The sequence below is a fragment of the Gavia stellata genome, chromosome 19 (assembly GCF_030936135.1).
Source record: "Gavia stellata isolate bGavSte3 chromosome 19, bGavSte3.hap2, whole genome shotgun sequence".
In the NCBI taxonomy this organism is placed as follows: domain Eukaryota; kingdom Metazoa; phylum Chordata; class Aves; order Gaviiformes; family Gaviidae; genus Gavia; species Gavia stellata.
Window position 1 is genome coordinate 16,267,173 of NC_082612.1, and position 26,070 is coordinate 16,293,242.

At 42.0% G+C, this 26,070-nt stretch overlaps 1 protein-coding gene across 2 annotated transcripts in view; it reads right to left on the bottom strand.

Moving 5' to 3' along the window:
- The window catches only part of SLC10A7 (solute carrier family 10 member 7), a 146,554-nt gene extending 122,242 nt beyond the window's left edge, over positions 1 to 24,312 (bottom strand). For both annotated transcript variants that reach the window (XM_059826875.1, XM_059826874.1), the window contains exons 1-4: positions 24,213 to 24,312; positions 20,384 to 20,466; positions 15,246 to 15,382; positions 10,980 to 11,055 (exon numbers count right to left, since the gene is read on the bottom strand). In XM_059826875.1, coding sequence (XP_059682858.1) covers positions 10,980 to 11,055; positions 15,246 to 15,382; positions 20,384 to 20,466; positions 24,213 to 24,312 — 396 coding nt within the window. The remainder of the gene's footprint in view (positions 1 to 10,979; positions 11,056 to 15,245; positions 15,383 to 20,383; positions 20,467 to 24,212) is intronic.
- Positions 24,313 to 26,070: the final 1,758 nt, after the last annotated feature.

A 26,070-nucleotide genomic window follows, 5' to 3' on the forward strand; every position in this document is an offset into this window, starting at 1 on the left:
AACAAACAAAATTAATTTAGATCATTACAAAATACAACAACAAAAAGGTCTAGCGAAGCAAAGTCATCCACACGCTAGAAATTCAACATTTTGGGAATCTTACTACAATAATCCACAACACCTGCTAGAACAGGGAGTTTCAAAATTTCTTGGAAGTAGTAATATATGTAAATTGGCAAACTAATTCAGGAAATATACTGTTGCTCTGGGCTTACCAGCTCAAACACAATTCAGTTCAAGCACAGGAATATTCTCTTTAGTTTAGGTGCCACATAATTACCAGAATTGCTGCATTAGGCTCCCCAGCTAGCGTATGGCTGCTGACTTTTTTTACTGATAAGCAGTGCACTAGCTTGTTTGCTTATGTATTTCTTACTAAACACCCCTTTATTATTAAAAAATAAATAGATTAAGTCAGAACTACTGCAGCCACCTCAATACGAGGTAAATTGTTTGTTCCCCTGAATCTTGGGGAAAATTCCTTCAGAAACATTATTTACCTTAAATTCAAGCACTGGCCTGCAGCCCGAGTCAAAAAGGACACAGCTACTGCCTCACAGTGTTAAGCGCACATCAATGAACGCTAACGCGCTGCCAAGCACGACAGTGGCTCCTACCAGTTCCCACTTCGCCTCTGCCTCGCGGAGCGGCCAGGCAGTCGGTGCTCGCTCCCCGGGGATGCATGCGAGGGCCTGGGGCAGGGCAGGATTCGGGGGCAGACAGCGCGGACCTTGGGAGGTCAGGCTGAGGGCGGCGAGGGGACGCCAAATGCCAGAGAAGCAAACGGGAGGGAAACGGCGGGGTGGGTATGATGAGGTACTGAATGGGATGGCAAAGATTACGTTTAACGGTAAAACTTCTTCTCTCCCATCACACAGATGAATAAGCCGGGGCTGCTGTGCTTTCAGGGCACCTATAGTAGAGTGACCGCGCTAATACTCCTGTGCAGCCTACTGCCCCTCAAAATTTCCTCAACGCTACCATCTTCTCATAGGGGTGAGTACAAGAGTTTAAGCCTCTGCTACAGCTACTCCGAGTGGCCTTGTTTCCCCTCCATCCTTGTTAATTTGGAAGCGGCAGCAGAAGCAGTGGATTTCAGACAGAAAAGGCCATATGCACAAGGGAACACCGGCAAAAATCCTAGCTGAGCGGGAAAGCACCCAGCTGCGAGGACTGCATGTCTGAAAAAGGGCTCCCAAGAGGTACGTGCCTTTTCTTCAACACGTCCAGAAACAGTTTACCAGCAGCTTGCTGTTTCCAGACTTCATAATAGGGCCAGTATTTTCCAGAAACTGGAGCCTAAATAATGCTTTGAAATCAGAGAAAATCTGCTGCTCTACTGCTCTCCACATTTTTTGCCAAATGCTCTAACTAACAAATGACCAAAAAGTCAGTTTAACAGAAAAATACAACCTGGACACACTTCTAAAATATCCTAAGAGTTCTATAAAAACATTTTACATAAATTTGGGCTTGTTTATTTTTATATAAATAAAGGAATCTAGGAATTTTTTCTGTCTCTTCACACAGATGGGGTTTTCCTCATGCACTGTAAGATACTTTTTCTTAATAGGCATTGAATATAATCATTTGACAAACAATTTAGAAGACAAAAACCTTCATGACGTTCTTTCATAGTCATAATGATGAAAAAAGGATAATAAAATCAATTTAATTTCCTTGAAAAAGAAAGAAATTTAAAGATAATAGTAATTTTAGCTGAAAAACCTGCTTCATGTTTTACGCCTGTGATTTCCACAAATCGGGACTTAATATTGCACACCCAAAAAGAGAGCTATAGAAAACAAATTCTAGAAATACTGACTTTGCAAGCCTGATTGCTTTCTTTCCTATATATTATCATTAGCCACTAAGCAAATATATACATACCAGATAAAAACGTGCTTGGACAGAAACAAAAACTTTCCCAAGTGAAATGCTCTGAAGCTTTGATTTTAACACACAAAGTACAAATTTAAGAAAGGAGAAACAACGTAACATTATCTCTTTACAAGCTGATGTTCAGAACTTGCACATTTCAAGAACAGTAATGCTATCCTTGACTAAATCCACTCCAGAGATTCCTAAAGGGCATTTTGTCTTCTCAATAGACATGTTTAATTTTGATTTATCTGCAGTGAGCTGAAAAGAGTCATATGTAAAAGCTGTTCTTCAGATTTCAGAATGTTAGCAATGCTTTACACATTATCAATCCAAGTGTTCTTTTTAGAAAGAAATACTGAATTAATTCCATTTCTGACAATCAATACTGTTGCATATTAGCTTTTGCAAGTTTTATACATGCATGTTTCCATTGCCAGTCACAACGCTGGGGCCACCACCAGCCATGCTAAACCATTTGCAGGAGTATCCCTTTGTGCAAGAGGGTCCAGGGTCACAGAGACAGGAGAACACGTGAACAGCCGTCAAAGGAACCGCCTTTATTGTTCATGGGAGAAAATAAACCACTTACAAGCAACAGACAAAGCTGAACAGTTTCTGTTCTGCTGTATCAGTGATTTAACACCAATCCTAACATACGCAATGATTAAACATTTCACTTACTATTAAAATTAATATTAAGCTAGCATTTGCTTTGTAAGCCAACAGGTGAGGGACAGCAGAACCAGAACACAGCACGTCACTGGGTTTCAGTGCCAGCAAACAACTGCACTGCTCTGCCAAAAGAAAACCATTAGAAAACCACCCTTACAGAGGGAATGCTGGCATCGTGCAGGCATTCAGTGGAATTAAGACTGCATAAACCACTCCACTGCAAACAAATCACTTATAACTTTTTGAAGCTGTCACCTTCAGAACAGTATTTCCAGTCTCCACTGCTCTCCAAGAGATAGCCTTTCTTTTCAAAGACTGAGGCAGGGAGAGCAGGTAACACACTTCCCTCGCTAGTAAAACATCTGCAATCTCTCTTTCAAACAGCCATAAAGATTAAACAGCAAAGAGTACAGAAGCTGAATTTTAGGGGGGTAGTAGACCCCACTCTCTGCAAATATTTTAATAGAAGTATTACTGATTTGTTCAAACAGTTAAAAATGCTTGCTTTGCATAGGCAATGCATTTCACACAGCACTCCCTGCTGAATAAAGGAAGCTCTTGCACACTGTAATTTTACACTGAATTAACCTGCAGACCAAGACAAATACAAAACCACCTTGCTTTAAAAGGCCATTTTTGTCAAGCGTGAGAGCAAGATTCTTCTTCTGTCCTGGCTTCTTTATGCCACAAACAGCTTTCAGGGTCACTGAATGTCCCATAGCAGACAAAAAACTGATCTCCCCAGCCAAGCACTGTAGAATAGCAACAGCAAAGCCTCTGAAAACACTCTTGTTACAAAGTCAGATCTAGGACAGTCAGGCAAACACAGCTGTAAAAACACAAGGCTATGATGATTCCAGGTAGTTTCCAGCCACAGCCCAGTTTAGCATTATTTAAACACGCAATTTTACAACTTTCTAGATTATGGCAGAGCTCCTACAAGCACCCCGGATTTGGGAAGGCTGAACACGCACAAGGCTGCAAGTTCTGTGTCATACATCTTACAGTACATGAAGTTGTGCAGTTAAGAGATTTAATATATTTTCTTGCACTTCCCTAATCTCTTATGCTCCCAGGACTGTAGAGGAGGGGCTTTTTCCACTGAACACCTCATGAGCCATATGAAAGACCCTGAGTTAGAGGTACTGGCAACCAGGGACAAAATTAAATCTTTCATCTCAAGTCTAACTCAACCACTGACACCTTAGGTTAGTAAATCAGCTGCTTTTTAAAGGTGTTGGGAGAATCTGAAACTTTGTAAAAACTAAGTAAGGAGTCTGGAGGTGAAGTGCTCGAATATGGGGATTTCGGAAGCTTCACTGTTAGCCTGAATTTGCTTCCACTGAATTAAGAGAAGAGCTGAATGCCTTTGTAAACCCCTTCCATTCTGAACACGTTTAGTAGTGGATCTGTATTAGAACTATTAGTGATAAATGAAAGGAGAACAGTGAGAGAGGGAAAAAACCCCACAAGATTCCACAATTGCTTTGGGTTATAGAAGACTTGAGAAGACTGTGAAGAACTCTAGAGATATCTAATGGAGCTGCAGGACTGGGACACATTATAGTGATGAAATTCATATTGTAAGTCATAATTTGGGCTACTGCTATGCATTGATGGATATAAAATGCACTCACCACTCAGGGAAGGAAAAAACCCTAAGTGTCAATAAATAGTTCAATAAAAAGCATCTGCTCAAAGCACAGTAATGATAAAAGTAAACTCTTAGGATACATAAAAAATTAGACTGTAATACTAGAATAGAGTGGGTGAATTTAATAGCACAACAGCTCCTATGTACATACAAGCCTTATGCTGACACAGTTAATTCTTTATATTTGTACAAGTACAGACATCTTCCCTAAATTTGTCCTCTGACACCCATGTACATTTCCCAGGGACTTCAGTCTAGTATCTAATGGTAGAATTAGTTACATTTTCATTTAGAACTATTTAATCTGTGTGGGCAGACAAAATTTATTACTTAGGAAATAAATAAAAAAAACAAAAAACCTTTTCATCATAGGTTTTTTTCCTTTTACAGTATCAAATTTTAAAACAAAAGAATGAAATTACTTACCTTTTCATAAACAAAACCTAAAATATTATAATTTAAGTGCAATTTGGAAATCAAATTTTGGACAACATTACTATAAATTGACATATTTAGAGAAGAAAAAACATATTGTAGAAGACAACTAAACATCATGACACATATAGTTTATTTGAAGATCTTACATGACTTTGTTTCATAATGTTCACGTGTTACCTTCCAAGGGTAAACACTCTTGGTACACTGGTGCATCAGTGTATGAATCACGAACCATTAGAGCTTGTACTTCTTTTTTATTCATTTTATTTTGTTTTTTAAAAGGTTAATGTACATGTATACACAGTTCAAAGAACTTCAGATATTTTTAGAGAAATCAATATCTTTCCTGTGACTTTACAGCAGTGTTAGGGTTCACTTTTTTGTTTTTACTTGGAAAAAAACACCACTCACAGAGGAATTTTCCAGTGTTCATTTTTTCAGTAAGTACTCATATGCTTTTTATTTTAAAATATCAGTTAAAACTACTGCATATAATTTGTTGACAAAATGTTACTACTCTCCCTTGATTCTTTTCCAGAAAGGCTAGCTGTGGACCTTGGAAATTTATATTCGGTTTTACGTTCTACATCTGCTTCAAAAAACAAATCTAAAAATCAATACTAGAACTCTTTCTTTACTTTATATCTTATTTTGTAAATACCTTCCTAGCTTTCTTCATTATAGTCTATTTTTTATTTCAAAATGTTGTCTCGCACATGCCACACCTTGTTTTACAAAAGGCACAGCAGATCCACATGAAAGTTGCAAAAAAACCCAAAACAGCACCTTGATTAAAGAGCTTTTGTACAAGCTACAGCTTAACTGAACAAAAAAAAACCTCAATGGTTTTGTTGCGTATGAGATAGCAAAATAGCCAAAGTATTCTTCAATAAAATGAACTGTCTGCCACGATTTATCTGTACAATTCCATCACAGCTCTTGCCTGTTATGCTACACTTCTCAAAAATATGTCATTAAGCCACCATAAAAGTCATGGCAAATTGTTTTTTCCTCCCAAACTGATAATAGACTTACAGATCTAATTTTCAAGCTCCTTTCTTCATTACTTTGATTCTTAAGGAGAATATGACATTTGCTGTCTGAATACCTTCTAGTAATATCTGGCATCTCTACAGCATTTCTGTCTGAGGATGTCCGAGGTTTTAACAGGTTTGTCTTTACAGCACCTTGCAATGCAGACATATTTATTTGTCTCTCTCTCTTGCAGAAACAGATAGTTAGAAGCAGACTTTTAAAGAAATGGGTTTTATAATTTCACTGCAAAACTACAAGACTTCTTGAAAAAAAGACACAGAAAAGCCTTCTGTGCTGTCAGATGTTATAATGTCATTAAAATCCTGACCCTTCACGGCTCAACAAGAGCAAAGAACAAAAGTGAGGCCTTCTGGTTTTCATTCAAATTTTTTTAACTACATGGACTGTCCTCTTCACAAATCAAGAGACTTCATAAGTGTTACCGATGACACAAACAACTAAGTAATTGAGAAAATATCACCAAATTAAAAATTAGAGAGTTTCATTTCTCAGGGTGATCCCCTCCTTACTTTTTGCCAGTACATATGAACATTTTTTTTTTTCATATAGGGCTTCACGTGCATCAAATTAAACTCAGTACTTGAAATTGCCTTTGCTAATGAACTAAATGTATTTGCGACAAAAGCTAGGAATAGGCTGGTTTAGAAAGTTGTTTGCAGGGTTAATGAAAGTAACATCATATACAAAGATATCACAAGAGGAATGATGGAAAAATCAAGGTGAAGAGGGAGGACAGAGAGAAGATACAAGAGTTCAGAGCGAGCTGAGAGAACAAACCACACATAATACAGAGACCACGGAGAGGAGTTGAAGAAACCTAAGAATGGGTCACAGAGTCAATAGGTGTGAATTTGTAGCCCTACTAGACAAGTTGTATTTCTGCTCATTACATCAAGAACAGCTACTTCCACCAAAACAGAAGAGAGAATAGCCATATATCATCATTTTCTCCTCCAAAAGCCAAGACTTTCAGAGAGCACAGAGTTTTTCCCTCCCCACCGCTTACATCTCTTATTTGCCAACACTTCTCTGGATAGAATGATACTAGAACCTAGCTAGTCTGAATTATATAGGCAGATCTTTGTACAGAAATTTTAATCTCCACCACATCTTCTTCCAAACCACAGGTAAATATTTTACAATGCCGCACATCAGATATTTTCAAAACATGGCACCTATATCAATACTAGTACACAAGTTATTCTGAAGCGGTACAGAAACACTGTCTTGAACAGCTAAACACCTCTGCTGCTGCCACTGCCATCAGTGGCAATATGTAAGGAAATGAGATGTGATAAGTCTGTCTTAAGTCGCATGTAACAAGCTGCACTGAGAGTGAACTAGTCACTCCATTATTTTCTTTGCAGCTAGAATCTTTTGTTCTTCCACTCTGCTAATGTCAGCACTGGATTTCTCCTCCATTAGTTACAGCAAAAAATCCAATACACCTATAAAATCTGCTACTGGTTTTCAGTCTGATTATCTCTGTAGTGTCTTTCAATTTCTTTCTTATAAAGCTACAGGAATCTTTTCCCCCCTATAATCCCTATGACTTGTGAAGAAGGCAATTCCCAGTCCCCTAAAACAAGCCACCAAACTGCTCACGCATCAGGGATAAATGAAGATGTTCATTTTCACCCTTAAACACCAAAAGACTTGGAAGCCTTTTGGCTTCCAAATATAATGCTTCTCCCCAGCATAATGCCACAGCAAGCAAAGGTGCTAACTGGCTTGATTGTCTTCCCTTATTAATGGAAGGCTACTGCTGACAAAGGGCTTTTGATCAAGATTTATTTCTTCTGGAATGCCCCGACCATCAAAACCAGCCACCACCTGCTCATCTACCAAGCACACTGCAAAGGAATACAAATGGCTAACACGGCAGATTTGGAAGGTATGCCTAACAGCTGCCAAGGCTAAAAATTTGAAAGTGGTATAGATCACAGGGTTGGTGATCAAACGATGTATAGGAAGAAGGAAGATTTATTTTTTGCTTTGGACAATTTTACATTTGCACTCTTGAGTAACTGTTCAGCTGTTATATTCTTATACGCAGATCAAGAGGACTTAAAGCTTAGGTACACTTTTTTGACATACCGTGTGTTTGAACCACCAGGAAAACAAACACTGGTAGATTGTATAGTTGCTGTTAAACACTGACAGTTAAATAATAAAGTTTTTTAGCGTACCTGGGTTTGTACTTACAATCCCAGAACATAAACTTTTTCAACGATGAATGCAGTTTAATCGGAACTCTTAGCATCAGCCTTGGTGACCACCCCTTCCTTAGCCAACAAAAGCACAACATTTTATTTTGTGCCTGCAGGCATGTATCAATTAAAAAAACCCAGATTCTTGTAAGATTAACAAAAATGTCTTCCTTTTATCATCTCACAAGAGAATTTTCCAATCAATATGCAGCAAAATCCCCCATCCAAGTAGCTTCTAATGACGTAGACCGTGTTTCTAAGCACTTGACCAAATACTTAATCACCCTGTCCCAGAACAATAAAATACAGCTCTTACATAAGGCTTTTCAGCACTGAATTTCAAACACTTCGCAAAGTTGCCGTTATCCATTACTGCTAACCCCAGAGACACAATACCCCACTCTGTTTTACCCAACAGGTTAATGACAGAGCTAAAACCCCACGTTTCCTCAACCCCAGGTGAGTACTACTTCTACCATGCCATAATGCCTGATACTTCTTTCAGAATAACCCAAGTCCAAAATTACATTCAACAGTCACTTCTACTTAGACACAGAAAACCTAAAACCCTCTATACTGTCATAACACAGTCAACTACCACAGCTCTCGCGTGCTCTGTTTCAAGAAATCCAAAGAGGTCTTCAGAGCACTTATTGAAGGTGTGCCTGTACTCTACAGCAGCAGGACACTTCTCAGACTAATTAGCTCATGTGGAGCTCCCTCACTATATTGCTTCTGAGCAAGCTCATTTGTCTTCATATTACATTATGCAGTGTAGATACACCCTCAGACAAATCAATTTCTCTGTGTAAGGGATACAGACTTGATGAGGCAAAAGCAGTTTAAGAGACATTATTATGAACAAATGCTCTCACAGTACAATCACTTATATTTCCAGTTGACTCCCAGGTTTAAATTCTTCGTATATGAGAATGGATTTAAATTAAAATGGGAAAAAATGCATTGTTCTGCTTACGTCAGAAAGAGAAATGTATCAATAACAGCTTAGGTGAGATTTGGTGAGGAGAGATGTGAAAGTGTCTTCTCCCCTAGCATGAGGGATGTGATTTGCTGTTCTTCAGAAGAAAAATTAACAATAGTCTGAATGACAGAGAAGCATCAAATTCCAAAAATATGTTTGCATTGCAAACTTGCTCAAGTTTGGTAATAAACTTGCCACTCACTTTGTCTACACTGAGTGTGTTTAAAGGGTGTTTCTCTTTTGGATACCTTCCTGGAGCCTGACTGAGAACTCTCAGCTCTCCCGACCCAATTCTTAATTCACTCTATTTCCACTGTCAGCAACTATCTGTGAAAATCACTAACAAGGTATGCATTTTTACATTCCTCCAAAGCCGGTTTGGTACAGAAGAATTAGAGGTTCAAGCTTACGTTGTCAGTGATGTACACAATTACTTACACAAGCCTCACATGATAGGAAGTTTCCGTTTTTCAGCTGGTATAAAATACACATACCCCCACCACCCCAGAATAATAATACCATAAAAAGGTGAACTCTAATAGTCAAGAAACTGAAGTACCTCTCTCACTCCTGCACACAAATGCTGTATGATACTGTCTTCCACTAACCAATCACACCTTATTTTTTTCCAGAGCATCTTTTCCCTGTTCTAAGGATAGGACAGACAGTGCTAACACTGAATAAGCACTCATTCAATATTTCATTTCATCCTCGCTGTTCACTATGTGGCATCTTTGTATAATTTACAGCACCTACATCTAGAATCATAACTAGAAAACTTTTAATTTCTCTGTTGCTCACTATTATGTACCTGAATTATTTCCTTATACTAATTACTCCACAGCACCTCCCTCAGACAATTTTATGATTCTTGTTTTCAGGTGGCAAACTGGGAGACAGTGATATGCATCAGGATTGCCCGTAATTGGAGATGCTTGACTTGAGATGCTTTGGGTCTTTCTTCAGAGGATAGAGCAATTAAACAGCACTTTGTCAGTACAAAGTACAACTTCAATCTATTTCAGTGCTATCATGTGTTTTCAGAGCTGACATTAATCAGTCCCAAGAGTCTGAACTCAGAAAATGAGAAGTACACAACTAATGGCCATATTTAAAAAACATGGTTGAAGTGACTCACCCAACCTCATGCCAGAGCTTTATTGCTGAATTAAGATTTGGCTTTAACTCTCCAGAACAGCACCCCAGCAGCCCGTGCTTTACAACCAATCTCTTTTAGTGTTATTCTCTCCCTTCCTCGCCTACTAGGTCTCATCCACCTTCAGCAGTTATGAGGAAGCAAATCTAAAAGGAAACAACCTCGCTAATTAGCATACCAGGATTAATTTCACAAATGCTGTCTACCTGATCTTCCCAAAAATAGCAAGTGTTTTGTGGATAAAGAAAGAGTCTGAAATGACATCAGCATATGCCATTTTAAGGCAGAAATACAATGTGACCAAACTGATTTTGCACAAACAACTTCAATTCTGTTATTTCCTATCTATTGAGAACTTCGCATTGCATCGCTGTCTGAGAATTCCGCATTCCTGGAATTTTCATTTCATGCAGTTGCAAATAAGAATATAAGATTTAAATTAATTTCTGCATCTCCGTCATCACTTGCTACATTTGCAGCTTCAAGCTTGAGGAACTCCTGCTATAGGGCCTCTTAATACCAAACACCATCCAAACAATCAATGCAAGGGCAGTTCTTCACCACAAAGCTAATGGTCTAAGGACTATTGTGAATGATTGCTAATGAGATAACCACTACACAGCATGTGAACATTATACAGTTAGGAATTACAGTGCAACAACAAGCAGGAATCTCCTAACACCAATTTCTATCAGAACCTTTTCTATCACCTCAGAAAACTGATCTTCTTTCAGTTCAAACAATACCAGCAGGTAACACTATTTCCCCTGTTTGACACCAACACAATACCAAAGCTTTAATTTTGAAAGTTTTTACAAACCACAATAGCATCACATTGCAGTCAGTGTTTTGCCACACAAGCTCATCATAAATATTTGTTTCAACTTCTGTTTAAAAAAAGCATTCAAGAACAAAATGAAAACTCACCTCATTTCCACCAACAGCTTTGGTTAGAATCACTGCAGAAGACACAGGAGGTGGCATGCAGCCTACTGTCTGCAAGCTGAAAACAACAAAAAGAAATGTTACATTCCTCACACAATACAAACACTATGCAACCTACAACCTTAGAATACCAAATAGCTAAGTAGAAACAATCATCACCTGCACAACCCAATCAGTTTGCATTAGTTACAGCCCTGCAGCAGCTGGCAGGATTTCTATGCCATCTCTTACCAACCACCACAGCAAAGGGTCATGTCACCATTTAAAAACCTAAACACTTAACCTCCCCGTGACTCTATTTCCTCATCTGTAGTATTGTCTCTACTGTTCACAAGGATATCTACTCATCTATCACAAAGATTACTACATCAGGACATGTGATGCGGTTAAGCTTGTCGTGTGTTTTGAGATACCTGTAGCTATTTGGAAAAAAAAGAAAATAAGGATGTAAACCCCTATTTTCTTGAAAAAGCTGTTCAGTGAGAAAAACATTTACTGCTAAGTAGAAGAGTAAGAAGAATCATGCTGTTTCAGGCTCCCACTATACTTTGTTTTTCCATCAACCCCAACTTGAAAAAAAAATAATCACAATTAAGCTTTTTATTTCCTGAACACTAAAAGGCCATCAAATATTTAATTTTTATGCATGTTTTCACTTCTTGGTAAAAATCACCTGACTTCCATTAATCAACTCATCAAAATCTCTTCTGCATTTTACGAAGTCTAAAATACATTATTATTATCGGTTATTTTTTCCATTGTTTGTTCAGCAAAATTACCGATGTATATAGTAAATGCTGTTGCAAAGTAAGAAAAAATGGTGAGCTTTCTTTTGTTTTCAGAGACAATCCACAAAAAGTAGTTATTACAAAAATTAGTTGTATCAAATGCATAACTAGAAACAAGAAGAATCTATACCACAACAGATTACAATTGAATTTGGGACTAAGTAATAAGACTTCTGAAGAAAAACTGTGTTGACTTAGAAGGAGCAGTGAGGCATGAAATAAAATAATCTGTGAAACCCCCAAAAGCATGGAATCTACATGTGTTTTCAAGTATTGGAGTTTGAGACAGTATTCTAGTTCAGATCAATTACTAGCAGTGAACTACTTTGCAGTCGTAACTGTGTTAGTCCATCCCCGAGAAACGCAGTGTCAAAAAGCTCTAGCAAACAGAAGTATTAAATCCAAACAACAGGGAGCATATTGTAGTCCAACTGATACGCTGCAAATATACAAAAAGCTTAAATAGAAGAAACAGGTAAATGACAATGACGGTATTCAGTTTGTCAGCTACAGACACTGTGGAAAAGGAAAGAGACAACCAATTTCAGCATTACACAAATCCAATCACAAAGTGCCAAGCACCACCTTGGAAGTACATTGTACCTTCAGCTTACAGTGAAGTAAGCTATGAAAGCAGAGAATTGTCAGCACTTAGGATAAGCTCATATTGAAAAGAAAAGAAATACAAGAAAAAGAAATGGTGCGTAAAGGAAATATACATGAAAATATACAGCAGACAAACACATGGCAATTGTGATGTCCATCCCCTACATCAGTTGTGACACGGTTATCTCTCTTCTATGTGGTCTCTTGGCAGGCAGCTCCTTGAACTTCTCATCTGCACTAATAAGGGGTGGATTAAGTTCAAAGTTATCCAGAGAGGTATGAAATGTGTGCAAGGGCATTCATGTCAGCTGGCAGGGGTTTTCCACACTATAAGAGAAAGTTTTAATAACACAATCTCTGTGAACCCTCTCAAATTTAAAATAATACATTTGGAATTTAAAGAAAATAAAAATCACTATCAAGCTATGGTTTTCAATATTCTTCCTATGAAAATACTATTCTACAAAAAAGCCTGGTACACACTAAATGGAATTACTTTTAATCAGGTGTATTGAAACACGCACTGGCCAACTTTTTTTTTTTTTTCTTGCTTTGTATCAACTACACATAACACTACCAATATGCAAACAAATTTCTCTAACGGCCAACAGATAAAAAGCTGGTACCATCTAAATCTGCCTGCCAAATAACATGGACAGCAACACAGACCATTACAGAGGATGGGAGAATCTACCATTCATTCTGAAGCAAGATGGGAAATTAACTGTGGGCTTGACTGTACCCTTTAGGCATAACCTTGTGTACAGAGTAGTGGAGAACTACAGTCCCCAGGGGAGCCACCCTGCCAAAGGGTGCTGCATGCCCTTGGGAGCATATGCCTATTTTTCCAGGCCTTTGTGAGGATATCAACTAGCTCCCGCTACAAGCTATGCTAAACATGCGTGACGAGGAAGTAACTTTGCCAAAGCCTGTCTTCTTCCCCCCTGTTTTCATTAGGGTACTTCAGTGTTTCTAGGGAATAAAAACTACAGCTGCAGGGCATTACGATGAACTTCTGGTCACACAGAGCAGCCAAGGCACAGGCAGTTCCTCACGTCCACTCCTCACTCTCCTTTCACATATCCATATAGGGATATGCAAGTAGTTGCTTTAAAATGTGTTATCCTAGAATTAGGACAGAACTTGCCATCTTCTGCACCTGCACAGCACTGAAGGTACAGCTCCCATCAGGCTCCCTTTGCAGTGGATGCCTTCAGAGCCACACAGCAGCTGCTGCTCTGAGCATGTCCTAAATACTGCTGTATTTATCAAGAAAGCACTCTCTCAAAAACAAACAAAACAAAAAGCCCTTCATTAAACTCCTCAGTCTGACCACTCTTTGAATGAAGTCTCAATACACCAGAGTTGCTGCACTAAAAGATAAAACACAGCCAAAACAGAAATAGTACTCAAGGAACAAGTGCTTGCAAGGCAGCTTGAAACATATAGAAGTATACCAGCTCACTGCTAAAACACTGACACACCTTCATCAAAAATGAAGCTGGTTTAGGCTCCACGTTTAGCGAGACACACATACAAGTCTTTCTTTAAAAAAAAATACATACATATGTAGTTTTACATGCACAGGTGTGTATGTATATACATACACATATGCTTGTGCATGTAACAGATCATGTCCCTTAAACACTAAGAACCAAAGTGGCATAAGAGTCATAGGAAAGAAGGGATGAGAAGTGCTGCAAGGAACAAAACCCACAAAAATCTCTTGCACCTTGCACTTCAGAAACTGAGACTCCCATGGATTAGGAGGGTATTTTGGCTCACTGTGGAAAAATCATGTTCTAGCTGAGGAAAAACCTCACAATGATTTTAAAGAATAGCCAAATGCAAACAGACATTGTTTAGAAACCTTGTTATTTCCTTGATGTACTCATACTGTTAAGCAAAACAGTGCTAACTTTTAAATTATGTCATCTCAATTTCACTTCTAAGTATCATTTGGACCACTTCACACTTGAACACCCAGAGAAGCCTCTTAAAAACAAAACAAAATGCTCTTTTTCGTTTAGGCCTTGTAAAAACATAAACATGAGCAGCTTTATCACTAAACTTTTAAGACAGTGAACTCTCCCCACACAATGTTTCACCAAGCAGTAAGAAACAGTGGGGATTCTTCAAGCAGTTTTCAAAAATAATTTATTTTTGCGTTCAAACATTCCAGTATAGCTGCATGGCACTAGGTATTGACCTTTGATTCTGAAAAAAGCTTTTTATTGTTTGGATTTTTCATAATATCTATCACTACTGTACCATCAATGCAGCTTTGGAAGCACACATTGGCAGAGTACACCAAAGTTTTAAAATACATTTTTTTCATGGTAACTTAGCTTCTGCTGATCTCAAAGTTCTCCTGCTACAAAAAGTTTAGTCTCTTTTTTTCCCCACACCCACAATTTAGCTAGGAGCAGATACTGAACCCCAATCTAGACACATGCAAGAGATGCTTAATACAGACTGTTTAAAAACAGAAAGGAACACCAGTACATGGCATACACAGCATTTATTCACCAACTTCTGTTTTTCCTTCAGCATTCCTTTTCTTTCCTCCCCATTCTCCCTGGGACCCAGGACAGCACTTCAGCTGTGTTCTGTGAAAGACAAAGCTGACCTGTTGCAAGCTCCCTACAACTGACCAGACTTCCTAAAAATGTGACCAGGTTCCTGAAAAGATAATCTTGTGCATGTACTGTGTTTTTGGTAGCAAAGTGCTGAAGCACAAAAACAACCAGCAAAATCTGTTCATAATACGAGTCTTAAAACACCCATCGCAGGATAAGCAGTCCTTTAAGAAGACAGCTACAAATATACTTCACTCCATTATGCTTAAACATACCCTTTTAAAAGCCATTCATTTATAGGTGTGATTGATAATAGCTGAAGAAAGAGCCATATTGCTGTTGGGAAGAACACAAGTGTAAAAATCTGGACAAAAAGGTGTAGTTTCACATGCACCAAAGCACTTGTCAGCTCCTGCAAAAGAAAAAGAGAGGAAGTTGCAGTCATAACAGCTGAGGTAAGATCACGTTTGTGCTTTTAAAACTAGGATCATCTTTATAATACAAAGACAGTGCACGTCAAAAAGGCACCTTTACGGATCATCTGGTCTCCTCTTTAATAACGAAGTACATCCAGACTACATAAAAGCTCTGTCTGCTCCTGGGCATTTTTCCAAAAGAATCGTCCACCACTTCAATAATACCGTAGCTCTGGTAAGGGCAGCTTTTCAACAGGCAGCCTTAGCACTTCATCACTGCTTCAAAACCTGTGTTAACTATGCTGACAGCCTGTCTACTTCGTTGACTGCGGGTATCAACAGGAAGGGAAACTTACAGCGTCCACCCGATTTCAGGTTTCTCTAGTCTAAAAAGAGCCACAAACTGTGATCCTCATTTATACCGTGAACAAGGGATGTTTACATTACAAAGTCATTATTTGTGGTGGGTTTTTTTAAGGAAAGACTAACAAACATAAAAAGCAAAGTAATCCATAGCAGATTTTGATTATTTATTGTATCATTAGATAGGAAATTTATAGAAAAAAGTTAAGCTGATGAAGAACAACAAAGAAAGACTATCGAGACCGTAACAAGCTAACAACAGCTAAGCCGTAAAAGTCAGAGAAATAATGTGCAAAACACTGCTGGAGACTGAGAAAACAAAAAACCATTTAATTTTAGATAGCGTAAGAGCACTCCAGAGACATGATCAAGTATCCTTACACAACAAACTTCAGTTAGCTCTGTGCCTCTCTGTTTCTGTCTTTTCAGGCACTGAAAGCACCTTCCACGCAGTTTTTGAGTGCAAGGAAAACGCCTTATACATTTCAGCTCATTTCAACTCTCATCACTGAGAAGAAAAATTCTTTTTCCTCTCTCTCAAGGTAACTTGCGCTCTTTTCAAGTAAACAATGCAACAGGAAAAGAACTGATGGCACTTTTATTCAAAATGTAATTTGCTAGGATTCTCCAGCTATCTGAAACCCCAGATGCATTAAAAAAAGGAACAATATAAAAAGTGTATTTCCATGTACAGTAATGCAGCAGCCGATCTTCAAATGCCACCCTCTCTCAGCTTCAAAACAGTTGAACTTTTAACCATCCAAATGCACGCTGATGTAATTACACATCTGGAAGTACTAGCAATTCAGCACCATGTCCTTGTTACTTTATTTCTCTTAGTAAAATTAGCTCCCAGATTTAGGTTAGGGGAAAAAAACCCTCCACAAAAAAAATATACATCTGTTCATATCCTATTCTTAAAGCTATAGAAAACATGGACTTGAAATGTACATCTTGATCCAGTTTTACCAAGAAAGTATCATTACATTCAGTGCTTGGTTAACTGAATGAAACAACATTTTTTAAATAAAGAAAGCTCTTAAGCAGGCTAGTATCACTGCATGAAAAAATAGGCCACTTCCACACATAACGTGTCACAGTACCTATGCCGTTATGAATGGCTTCACTGTAGTACTATTTCATCTTATCTCAAAAAGAAAGCAAAAATAAAACGTCTCGTAGTAGAAACACATCCTGTGCGGGAAGAGAAGATACCTGGAAATACATATATAAAAGTGTACGTTTTAAAAGTAAGTAATACAACTGAGAAAAACCAAAGCAAGTGGCTTCTTTCAGCAAAGCTGCTAATTCCTCCTCCTCTCCTGCCATGTCACCTCCAGCCCCCGATTTCTTCACGGACCAATCTATGAAGGCACCCCCAATCTTGGCACTATCACACATACAGAACTGCCCTTTTAATTTAATATTTTTACAACTGGAAAATGCCTTAAGAACAGATGATTTGAAGAAAACCGTGTGATACTTCCAAAAGCAAAATCCAAGACAAAAAACTTTGGAAAGACTGGTTAGAGCTTCCAGGGAGCAAGGAAGGCGATTACAACACAGCCAACCTAGCGCATGAAGGAATGCTGTATTAGTGGAACAGGTCTTTGCTGGTCTAAATTACCAGTCCTTAAAACGACTCTAGTGATTGCCTTTTAGAATAGTTAGACTGTATCATCATAGAACAAACACTGAGGCAAACAGCCTTCGCCCTCTTAAGCCATCTACAAGGGCTTGTCCCAAAATACATCTGTCACCATAGCCTTCAAAAAAGCAGAGGACTCAGAAAAGTTACTGGAAGCTGCTAGTTATGACTCTGGTTTTGCACGCCAGGTATAACAGGTTACCTTGTCTCTCCCAGTATTGCAGACGCTTTAGAGAGCTTATCCTAGCCTCCCACGGGTCAGTGTGGGCCCCTGCTGCCATCCAGCCATGCTTAGATGGTCATAGCTGGACTCCTCTGGGCAAATACCCACACAGAGCAAACAGTGTTTTCAGTGGCTTGCCAAATTCCTCATTGAAATGGATAACTCAAGTATGTGATTTAATTTTTGGGGCCCTACAGGAGGTATTTGCTTTAAAAAAGCAAACTATCCAGTCACTGAAAACTGAAAGAGTGTTATATTAAGGCAGAATCAAATGTTCTTGTCATTCCTGGACACAGACTATTTCTACAAATGTAAGAGGACCTCAGTCACCTCTAGATTTCAAAACGTAACAAGGCCAGGCACAGACAGGCTCTCCCTGAATGCTGCCAATTATTTTGTAAAATGCTTTCTGAATTCATGTTAGCAAATTTTTTTTGAGCATGCACTTTCACAGCAGATAAAACCAAAAGCGTAACCTTAAAAGAGCATCAGCTATTTCTAATTTTGTCAGATTTATTAGAAGGCCTCCGTTAACACTTACACAACTTTTTATCGTTCCACAAAGAATACCAAACCCTAGTTTCAATCTAAATAACGTATTATCCAAGGTAGAACAGCTGACACACAGGTCAAGAACTAATAAAGACAAAAGCAGAAATTATTTACTTTGCAATCCAATAAAAAGGAATATTAACTGACTAAGAATACCAACTTTAGGTTGTACCTTAAACAATTAAAACATGATGCCCCAAAGTATTTTAATAAAATCATGACCTGGCCTCCTAGCACATTTAAGGATTGTTTTTAACATACATTTTAGAAAGTAATAGCACAAGGTACAATGAGTGAAATGTTTTTCTTCCTCTTTATCTTCTACCCCCATGGCAGAAATTCAGAAAAGGCTCAGCTTCTTGATGGAACGTAAAGCTGGCTGTACAGCACCAGTCCTAACTGATGCTTCCAAAACAATCTGAGATCAGCTACCTGGACATAAACATCAGCTCCTGTAAAAGCTTCAGTTACATCAATATATTGCTTTTAGAACCACAGATGAAAAAAAATTTATGCAAGTTCAAAGTAGGACATGACACATTGCCCTGGAGCCTGTCAGTCATGTCACCTTAACTAGAAAAAGTTAGATGTACGCTAGCGTTGAGAATCTAATCAAGACTCTGATAATGCTACTGATTTCACTCTCACCCACAGATGCTTTACAAATATAAAGCTTCAAGGATACAAACTAGTGAAAGGGAAAGAAGTTGCACTTTTTTTCTCTGCACACAAAGATTCCTAACCCTGAAAGCAGAAAACTCCGCTCCATTAGTACTACTCAGGCTTTGTGTTTCAAGTTGTCTTCTCTGTGGAAGTGACCCTCCGCAGCCTATGTCACTACTGTCCCAGGCACATAGATAACATGGTTCTTCCTGCTTCCCCGTAAGACCACAAGGCTCTAAATAGCTGCTACAGAATTGCCTAGAGTTAGTCACTTCACTTACACTGTGCCCCGGCAGAACTAGAGGCCCTAGTGCCAGAACTGCCAGCAGGCACTGAAGGAGAGGGCTGCCACCAATTCAAACACCACCTCCATTTGAAACTTTATCACTATAACCATGATAGAGGTATAGAGACTTTTTTTGTTGAATGCCCGCTGTTCATCCAAATCCCAGTTTGCCCAGAAGATAACTGGACAATACCATGATGATTCTTTTAGGCATTAGTATCATGCAACATATGAATGATGTTAGCACTGCCAATAGTGTAAAAGGAATCAAGAAACAAGACTAGCAGAGACATGCAGTGTTTCACTTGAACTCTGGCTGCTCCTTCTCTTCTTGGCACATAGCCACTATTTCTTTTCTCCACGCCTCCTTTACACATCACTAAGAGGTACTCCCCTTCATCTCTTCGTACGCCCAGATCGTTCCCTTTTGAAAAAGGTGTAACACGAAATGAGTCTCAGTGTCTGTGTAGGCAGAGCATAGCACTTTAAGTCCACCTGTCCACAACTCAGTCCTGCAGGAAAAGACTGCCAAGACTTTTTACCTGTATATCGGCCTTGCATCTGCAGAGGAACCCTTTTGTGTTGACACTAGCTGCTGTCCTGAACCTGCCTAACATGGTAACTTAAAGCCACCAGATCTTTGCTTACATCAATCCTGTAGTGAATAGCCCAGTTTTACTTAGAGAGCACACAAGCAGGTGAGATGAAAGAGAGAGGCAGAGAGCTCACACCTTCTCTTCGTGTCCTACAGGGGCATGGAGACTCCACACAGCCCCTCTCAGCCTAGTTCCCTGCAAAGTTCTACCCTAGGATTCGCACAGTTTTCTGGCCCATATCTCAACTGAGCAGCGGGGAAGCCAAGGTGCGGAAGGGGTGGCAGAAGGCAGGTGCTAAAGTGCTCCTGGGTCTCACCCTGATTTGGGTTTGGGACACAGCCAGGGTGTAGCTCCGTCTCAAAACTGTGCTCAGCACTTCCGTTAAGTCAAAGCCCTGAAAAGTCAAGCAACCCACCCTCTATGGATGGGTGAAATTTATTCACACTCTCTTTCTCATCACCTTCACTACTTTGTGAAGAATTTTCTGAAATGAAGGAGGGGTTATTCCATAAACATCTAATATTTCTCTTATCTTGTTAGCCACTCTCCCAGCATTAACAACAGCAGCATAGTAATTAAATATTCCAATTACATTCAAACCTGATCAAAAGCAACACAAAACTTTTTAAAGCAAAACAAGAATGAAGCAATGAGAAATTACAGTACCTCAGTTTTTAAGGAGAGTCCACTGTTAAAGAATATAGCTGAAACAGCAATGTAAGTTATGGTAATTTCTGGTTTCAAAGGTCCTAAAAAATATAGACATAGAGAACAAAGTGAACTACAGTCAAAGAGATAATGATATGCATATATTACATCAAAGTAAATGAGAATACTTAGAAAAATACCTGGAGAACATCTAATCATTAAAGTCTTTAGTAAAAAGAATGGCGTTTCTACTAAGTTACAGAAAGCATGCTATTCATTTTTAAATAAAAGCAAACCAGTGAATGGAGAGTGAGGTATGATGTCATACAAATTTGCCTTCTGTGACTACAGGCCCCTGGAAACTAACGGATAAATTCTGGAAATGTGAAAACGGGGAATTTTTCAGAGCTTTCCTCTGTCATCAGAGTACCCTTATAGCATCAGCAAACTCAAACCGTACACTCAAACAAAAAAATTAGCTGCTCCCTCCACAGGGCCACTGATATCATTCACATATCTACCTCTCACTTCTTCTGCCACAACACACGCACCTGTCTGGTTGCCTGCACAGAGGAAACCAAATACCTTGCAGTGATTTCCTTGGGGCAATACAGCTCTGCGTTATTCCCCACAACAGGGCTAGGCAAAATGGTTCATTCCAGCCCTACAACAACACATTTCAGACACACTGCTGCAGTGAGATCAGCAAGGGCAGATGCCTGCACCTCCAAGGATTCCACTATATTAAAGGCTTACATTTGTATATATACTTTTTTTCAGGGAGATTAAAATAAAATACTTTTTACACTCCCATAAAAATGATGAATACTCTTAATACATTTTGCCTTCGGAGCCCACCAAGAGCAAAATGTATGTACTCATTTTTTCCACAAGCATTCAACCAGTTATTATATTAGAAAGAAAATATTATCAGTCTACTTAGGACCAAAGTAATATCCTAACTCGGCAAGTGACAGTAAGTTGTCGTGAGCAAAACTGCAGCAGCAAACAAGCAAGCCTTTACTCGACAGTCCAGAAGAGAAGATCCTTTCTGCTCTCTCGGATGAATGATACATTGATGGTCACACTGGAACAAGGTCAATGATCCCTAAATTAAAGGGATTTGATCGTACACCGAGTCTACTCAAATTTGCATCTCAAGCCATTTAAACCCAAATCCTACTCTCAGAGAGGACTCTGTTGATGAGACACTAAAACTGTGTGTGTTCAATAAAAAAAAAAATAAACCAAACAACCTATATGAAGCACAGGTAAAAATAAATCAGGAAATGCAAGAGTTAAAGTTGCAAAATTATGACATGTTAACTGAATAGCCAGGGGGGGGAAAAAACCCAGAAAAAATATATAAATATATATAGTTATACAGAAAACTGTATTTTTAATATATGTAATTACATGTTTTTTCTAATCTTTTAGAAGATTAGAGCATATATGTACATGCACATACATACACACTGGGGAGACAGGCAGTGGGTTAGTTAGTCTGGCTAAGATAGGGGTTCTTCCAGGACTCAGTTTTTCTATTTCAGTGTTTTTCACTGGGCTACCTGAACTCCTTTACATAGAAGAAACCTCTACCACTAGAGAAACCACACATTCATGGAGCACAGGGAACTCTCGTCAGAACAGGTCCCCTTCATCTCTTGTGCAAAAGACTGGTCAGGAAAGCTCTCTTCACAAAGGAACTAAATAGGCTCATTCATCAAATAGGAAAACACCCAAAAAGGGCTTGGCTTACGCCCTGAAGGTGGCAACGGCACAAATCTTTGTTATTTGTGGCACAGTGTTCCACTGGTACGGATGCTGGACCATCCATACCATTCAGTAAGGCCCTCCAACTTACAGTGCATGGTTTTATCAGCTGGAAGATGACACACTAAGGTTTTTGCACATGCTGGTATTTCCCACCCCCCACCTCTTTTTTTTTTTTTTCCCCTGGTTTTAAACTGAAGCTATATGATCTCATTGCTCATAAGAGGGATACCGCTTTGGGGAACACGTGCTCACGAGTTTCAATCAATGCTTACAAGATTTTTCAAGCAAGTTGTCCCAGGAACACCACCATCTCAACGCTTGACATCTCTTTGCAGTAGGGTAATTAAATTAAGTGCTCCATCATAGTGCTTCCTTGCAGGAAGGAAACTGAGGAAAAATCCTCTTGTATTCTAGTTAAAAGGATCTCCCAGATTGCTGACAATCAAACCAGAAAGGGACAAACCACCTGATACTATCCATTCAAAGTTGTCTTTAAGGTTTGCTGAAGACACAGCATGGATCCTGCAAGAAGCTCCATGTGGGTCCTAATCACCTATGCAAAACAGCACACAGATGTTAGAAGGGATCCTTGCGCAGCAGGAATTTGCCTACCCTGCACTCCATGAAGCACCGGAGCCTTAGTTGCCACAGCAAGTGTTCAGAGCCGTATTTTTTAAATCGCTTTTTTCCCCAGAACCTAAGGGGGGGAGGGGGGGAAAGGTTGGCTCCTCAGTGAGAAGCTGTCTATCCTCAAATTTCAGCTCTGTGAAGAAAACAAAAAAAATCTATGCATATAAAAGCACAGCTAGATTCTTCCTCCCCTCCCATAACATGGAATTGCTAAAGGAATTCTGTTTAAGTCTTCTACATCCCTTTTCTTAAATCTTCAGGGATCAATTAGAAAAAAATTACATAAAACTGAATTTGTTCTTGACAATTGTGAACATCTAGAACTGAAGTAACAATGGAAACTAACCAGAAGATGCTGCCAGCATTTATACTTAAAGATACGCTGTTTATTTTAAGATAACACTGGATATTTCATCAGCTCTTGGTACAAAACCATACAAGACCTCTCTGCTTAGAAAAGGTGGGATCTTTCTTCTGATTTGTTTACTGTGAGCATTTGACACTGTTTTGCACAGAATCATTTTCACTGTTTTCCCTCATCTTTCATAACAGACTAAGAGGGAACAACAACAACAAAAAAATCTTCAAACTGCACGTGTGTTACCATAAAGTAAAAAAAAAAAAAAATCACCTGGCTGAAATACAGCACCTGAGATTTTAACACAATAAACGTTCAGCTACACCTCTCGAGAGGCTCCCAGACGGCAGACATTCGTACACTGAACTGCAATGACTTTATGCCCATCTTAGAGTTCCTGAAGTTATTACTTAGTTCAACCAGGAGCACATTCACAGCAAGTTGCCATCCAGTTTTCATGACTACTAACCCAAAAGGGGTAGCCTGTTATTCCAGCAACCGGCACGGCGCCTAGCAAGGACAGGCGCAGGAATACACCTTGAGACACTTCTCGGGTGCCCGAGAGAAGGTGCCCGGTTACCGAGCGGAGCAGGCGAGCTGCCGGAGGCGCGGGCACGGCAGGAGGGCCCTCCGGCTTCGGCTGCGCCCCCCGCCCCGCGCCTCGCCCCCCCGGCAACCCGAGTTCCCGAGTTTCCCGACGGCCGAGGACCCCCAACAAGCCCCAGCGCCCCCGACAGCAAAGCGACCGGCACCCTCCGCCCGGGGACCCGCAGAAAGGCCCGCAGACTCTCCCCCCGCCTCCACGCCCCAGCAGCGAGGCGGCCCCGCTCCCCGCCCGGCCGCCGGCACCCGGGCCCACCCCGGGCAGCGCCGGGCCCGGCCCGCACGACCCAGACGCGCCGGGAGGCGGGCGGGGGGCAGCGCCGGCCGCCGGGAGTTGGCAAAGTACCGCCGGGCCCCCGAGACCGCCCGGGCTCTCCGGCGGCGGCTCCGGGGCCCCCGCCGGCGCTCCCCGCACCGCCCCGCGCCGCCCGCCGAGCTGCCGGGGCAAAGCGGCGCCGGCGGGGCAGCGGCCGGACTCACCCCCCTTGACGCCGACGGCGGGCTCCAGCCGCGCCACCGCGATGACCAGCACGATCCCGAGGATGAACCACTCCTTCCGCAGGCGCTCCAGCAGCCCCATGGCGTGCCCCGCCGCCCGGGCCGGCACGGCGCGGCGCAGCACGGCGCAGCGCCGGGGCGGGGTGCGGCCCCCCCGCCCGCCGGCAGGACCAGCCGGATCCGCTGACAGGAAAAGTCTCACCCACCGCCGCCATCGCTACCACGCACCTCCTAATAGACACGCAGCCGCCGCGCCGCCGCCCGCCCGACTGCCCGCAGCGCCCACCCCCCGCAGGCTTCGGCCGCCCCCGCCCCGCGCCGCATCCCCGCGCCGAGGCGGGGGCGCCGGCGGCCAGCGCGGGTCGCGGTGGCGCGGGGAGACGGGACGGCGCCGCCGCCGCCGCTGCTGCCGTGGCCGGGCAGGCCGGGGAGCGCGGCCCCCCACCCCCCCCCCGAGCCGGTCCCGGCGGGCGGCGCGGGGCTCGGCGGGCGCGGTGGGGCAGCGGGCGGTGGGGGAGTGCGCGCTGTTTTGGTACATTACAACGTCTGTGTGACGCCCGGCGTTTGACGCGCGGGAGGGCGGGCGCGAGCTGGCGGTTGCGGCCGTTGGGCGCGCGCAGCGGGCGGGAAGGGGGCGGCGCGGGGGGCGCTCCCCAGCGGGCGGGCGGACACCCCCCGCCACAGGCCGGCCCAGGCTCCCACCCGCCTGAGGCGGGAACGGCCGCCGGGGAGGGGGCCGGGGCGGCGCTTTCCCGTGGCGGCGGCTCGCCCTGAGGGCGGGCGCGGGCTGGGGCTGGCGGCGGCAGGGCTGGCGGTTCAAACCCTGCGACCCGTACTGCGGCGGCGGGGAGCTCCGGACAGGCGGCGACTGCCGTGTCACACACCTATCGCCTGTGTGCGCGCACACCCCCCCCGCCGCGCCGTGTCCCGTTGCTGCGGGGACGTGGCAGGCCGTCCGTCGCCGCCTCAGGGCTCGCCCCGCTGTCGCTTCCGTGAAGGAAGTCGCCTGCCTGCCCGCTCCGAGCCGATCCGATGGCATCTCCCCCGTCCGCGGGAAGAGAAACGCCTATCGCGACCTGCCGACATCATCGCCTGCCGTGTGTGAGGGCCTGCTGAGCCAGCCGGCTCCCACACCGGGGACGCCTCCCTGTGCGGAGGTCGGTGGGTTTGTATCAGTGTTAAACACATCTCCGTTAAAAGAGACTAGTATAAAAACCTCGCTCTGGTCCTCGACCTGCGCTCTCCGTCGCCTGTTTCCCTCTCGTCTCCGCTTGCCCGATGGATTCACCAGCCCAGCCTCTGCCCGCCACGGCCCCCTCGCTCTACATCACCTTAACAAGGAAATCCTGGTAAAGCATGAACCGCTCTACCATCACAGCTGCTCACACCAGGACTGCCACGGCAGGTTTCAAACACACAACGGTTCTGCTGTGTGATTTCTAAATATTTAGGGAAGTTTATACTTCACAGTCTCAGCGGATATATTCAGGCGTTGAAGAATAGCCCTGCCATACACTTTCTGCTCTCTGCCACCGAGTAAATAAATGTTTATAGCTCAAAGCTCAGCTGTGGTCTCACCTACTTCAGGAGGCATATATTGCTTATCTTCTGTGAGGTTCGCTTGTGTAAACACGTACACGTCATAGCTGAATTTTGTGAATATGGAGGGGATGTGCCTTCTCCCACCCACAAGAGGAGCATGGCTGCTCATGGCTTGGATGGGCGTACTCTTTGCTGGGTAAAGAACTGGCTGGATGGCTGGGCCCAAAGTGTGGTGAATGGAGTTAAACCCAGTTGGTGGCCGGTCACAAGTGGTGGTCCCGAGGGTTCAGTATTGGGG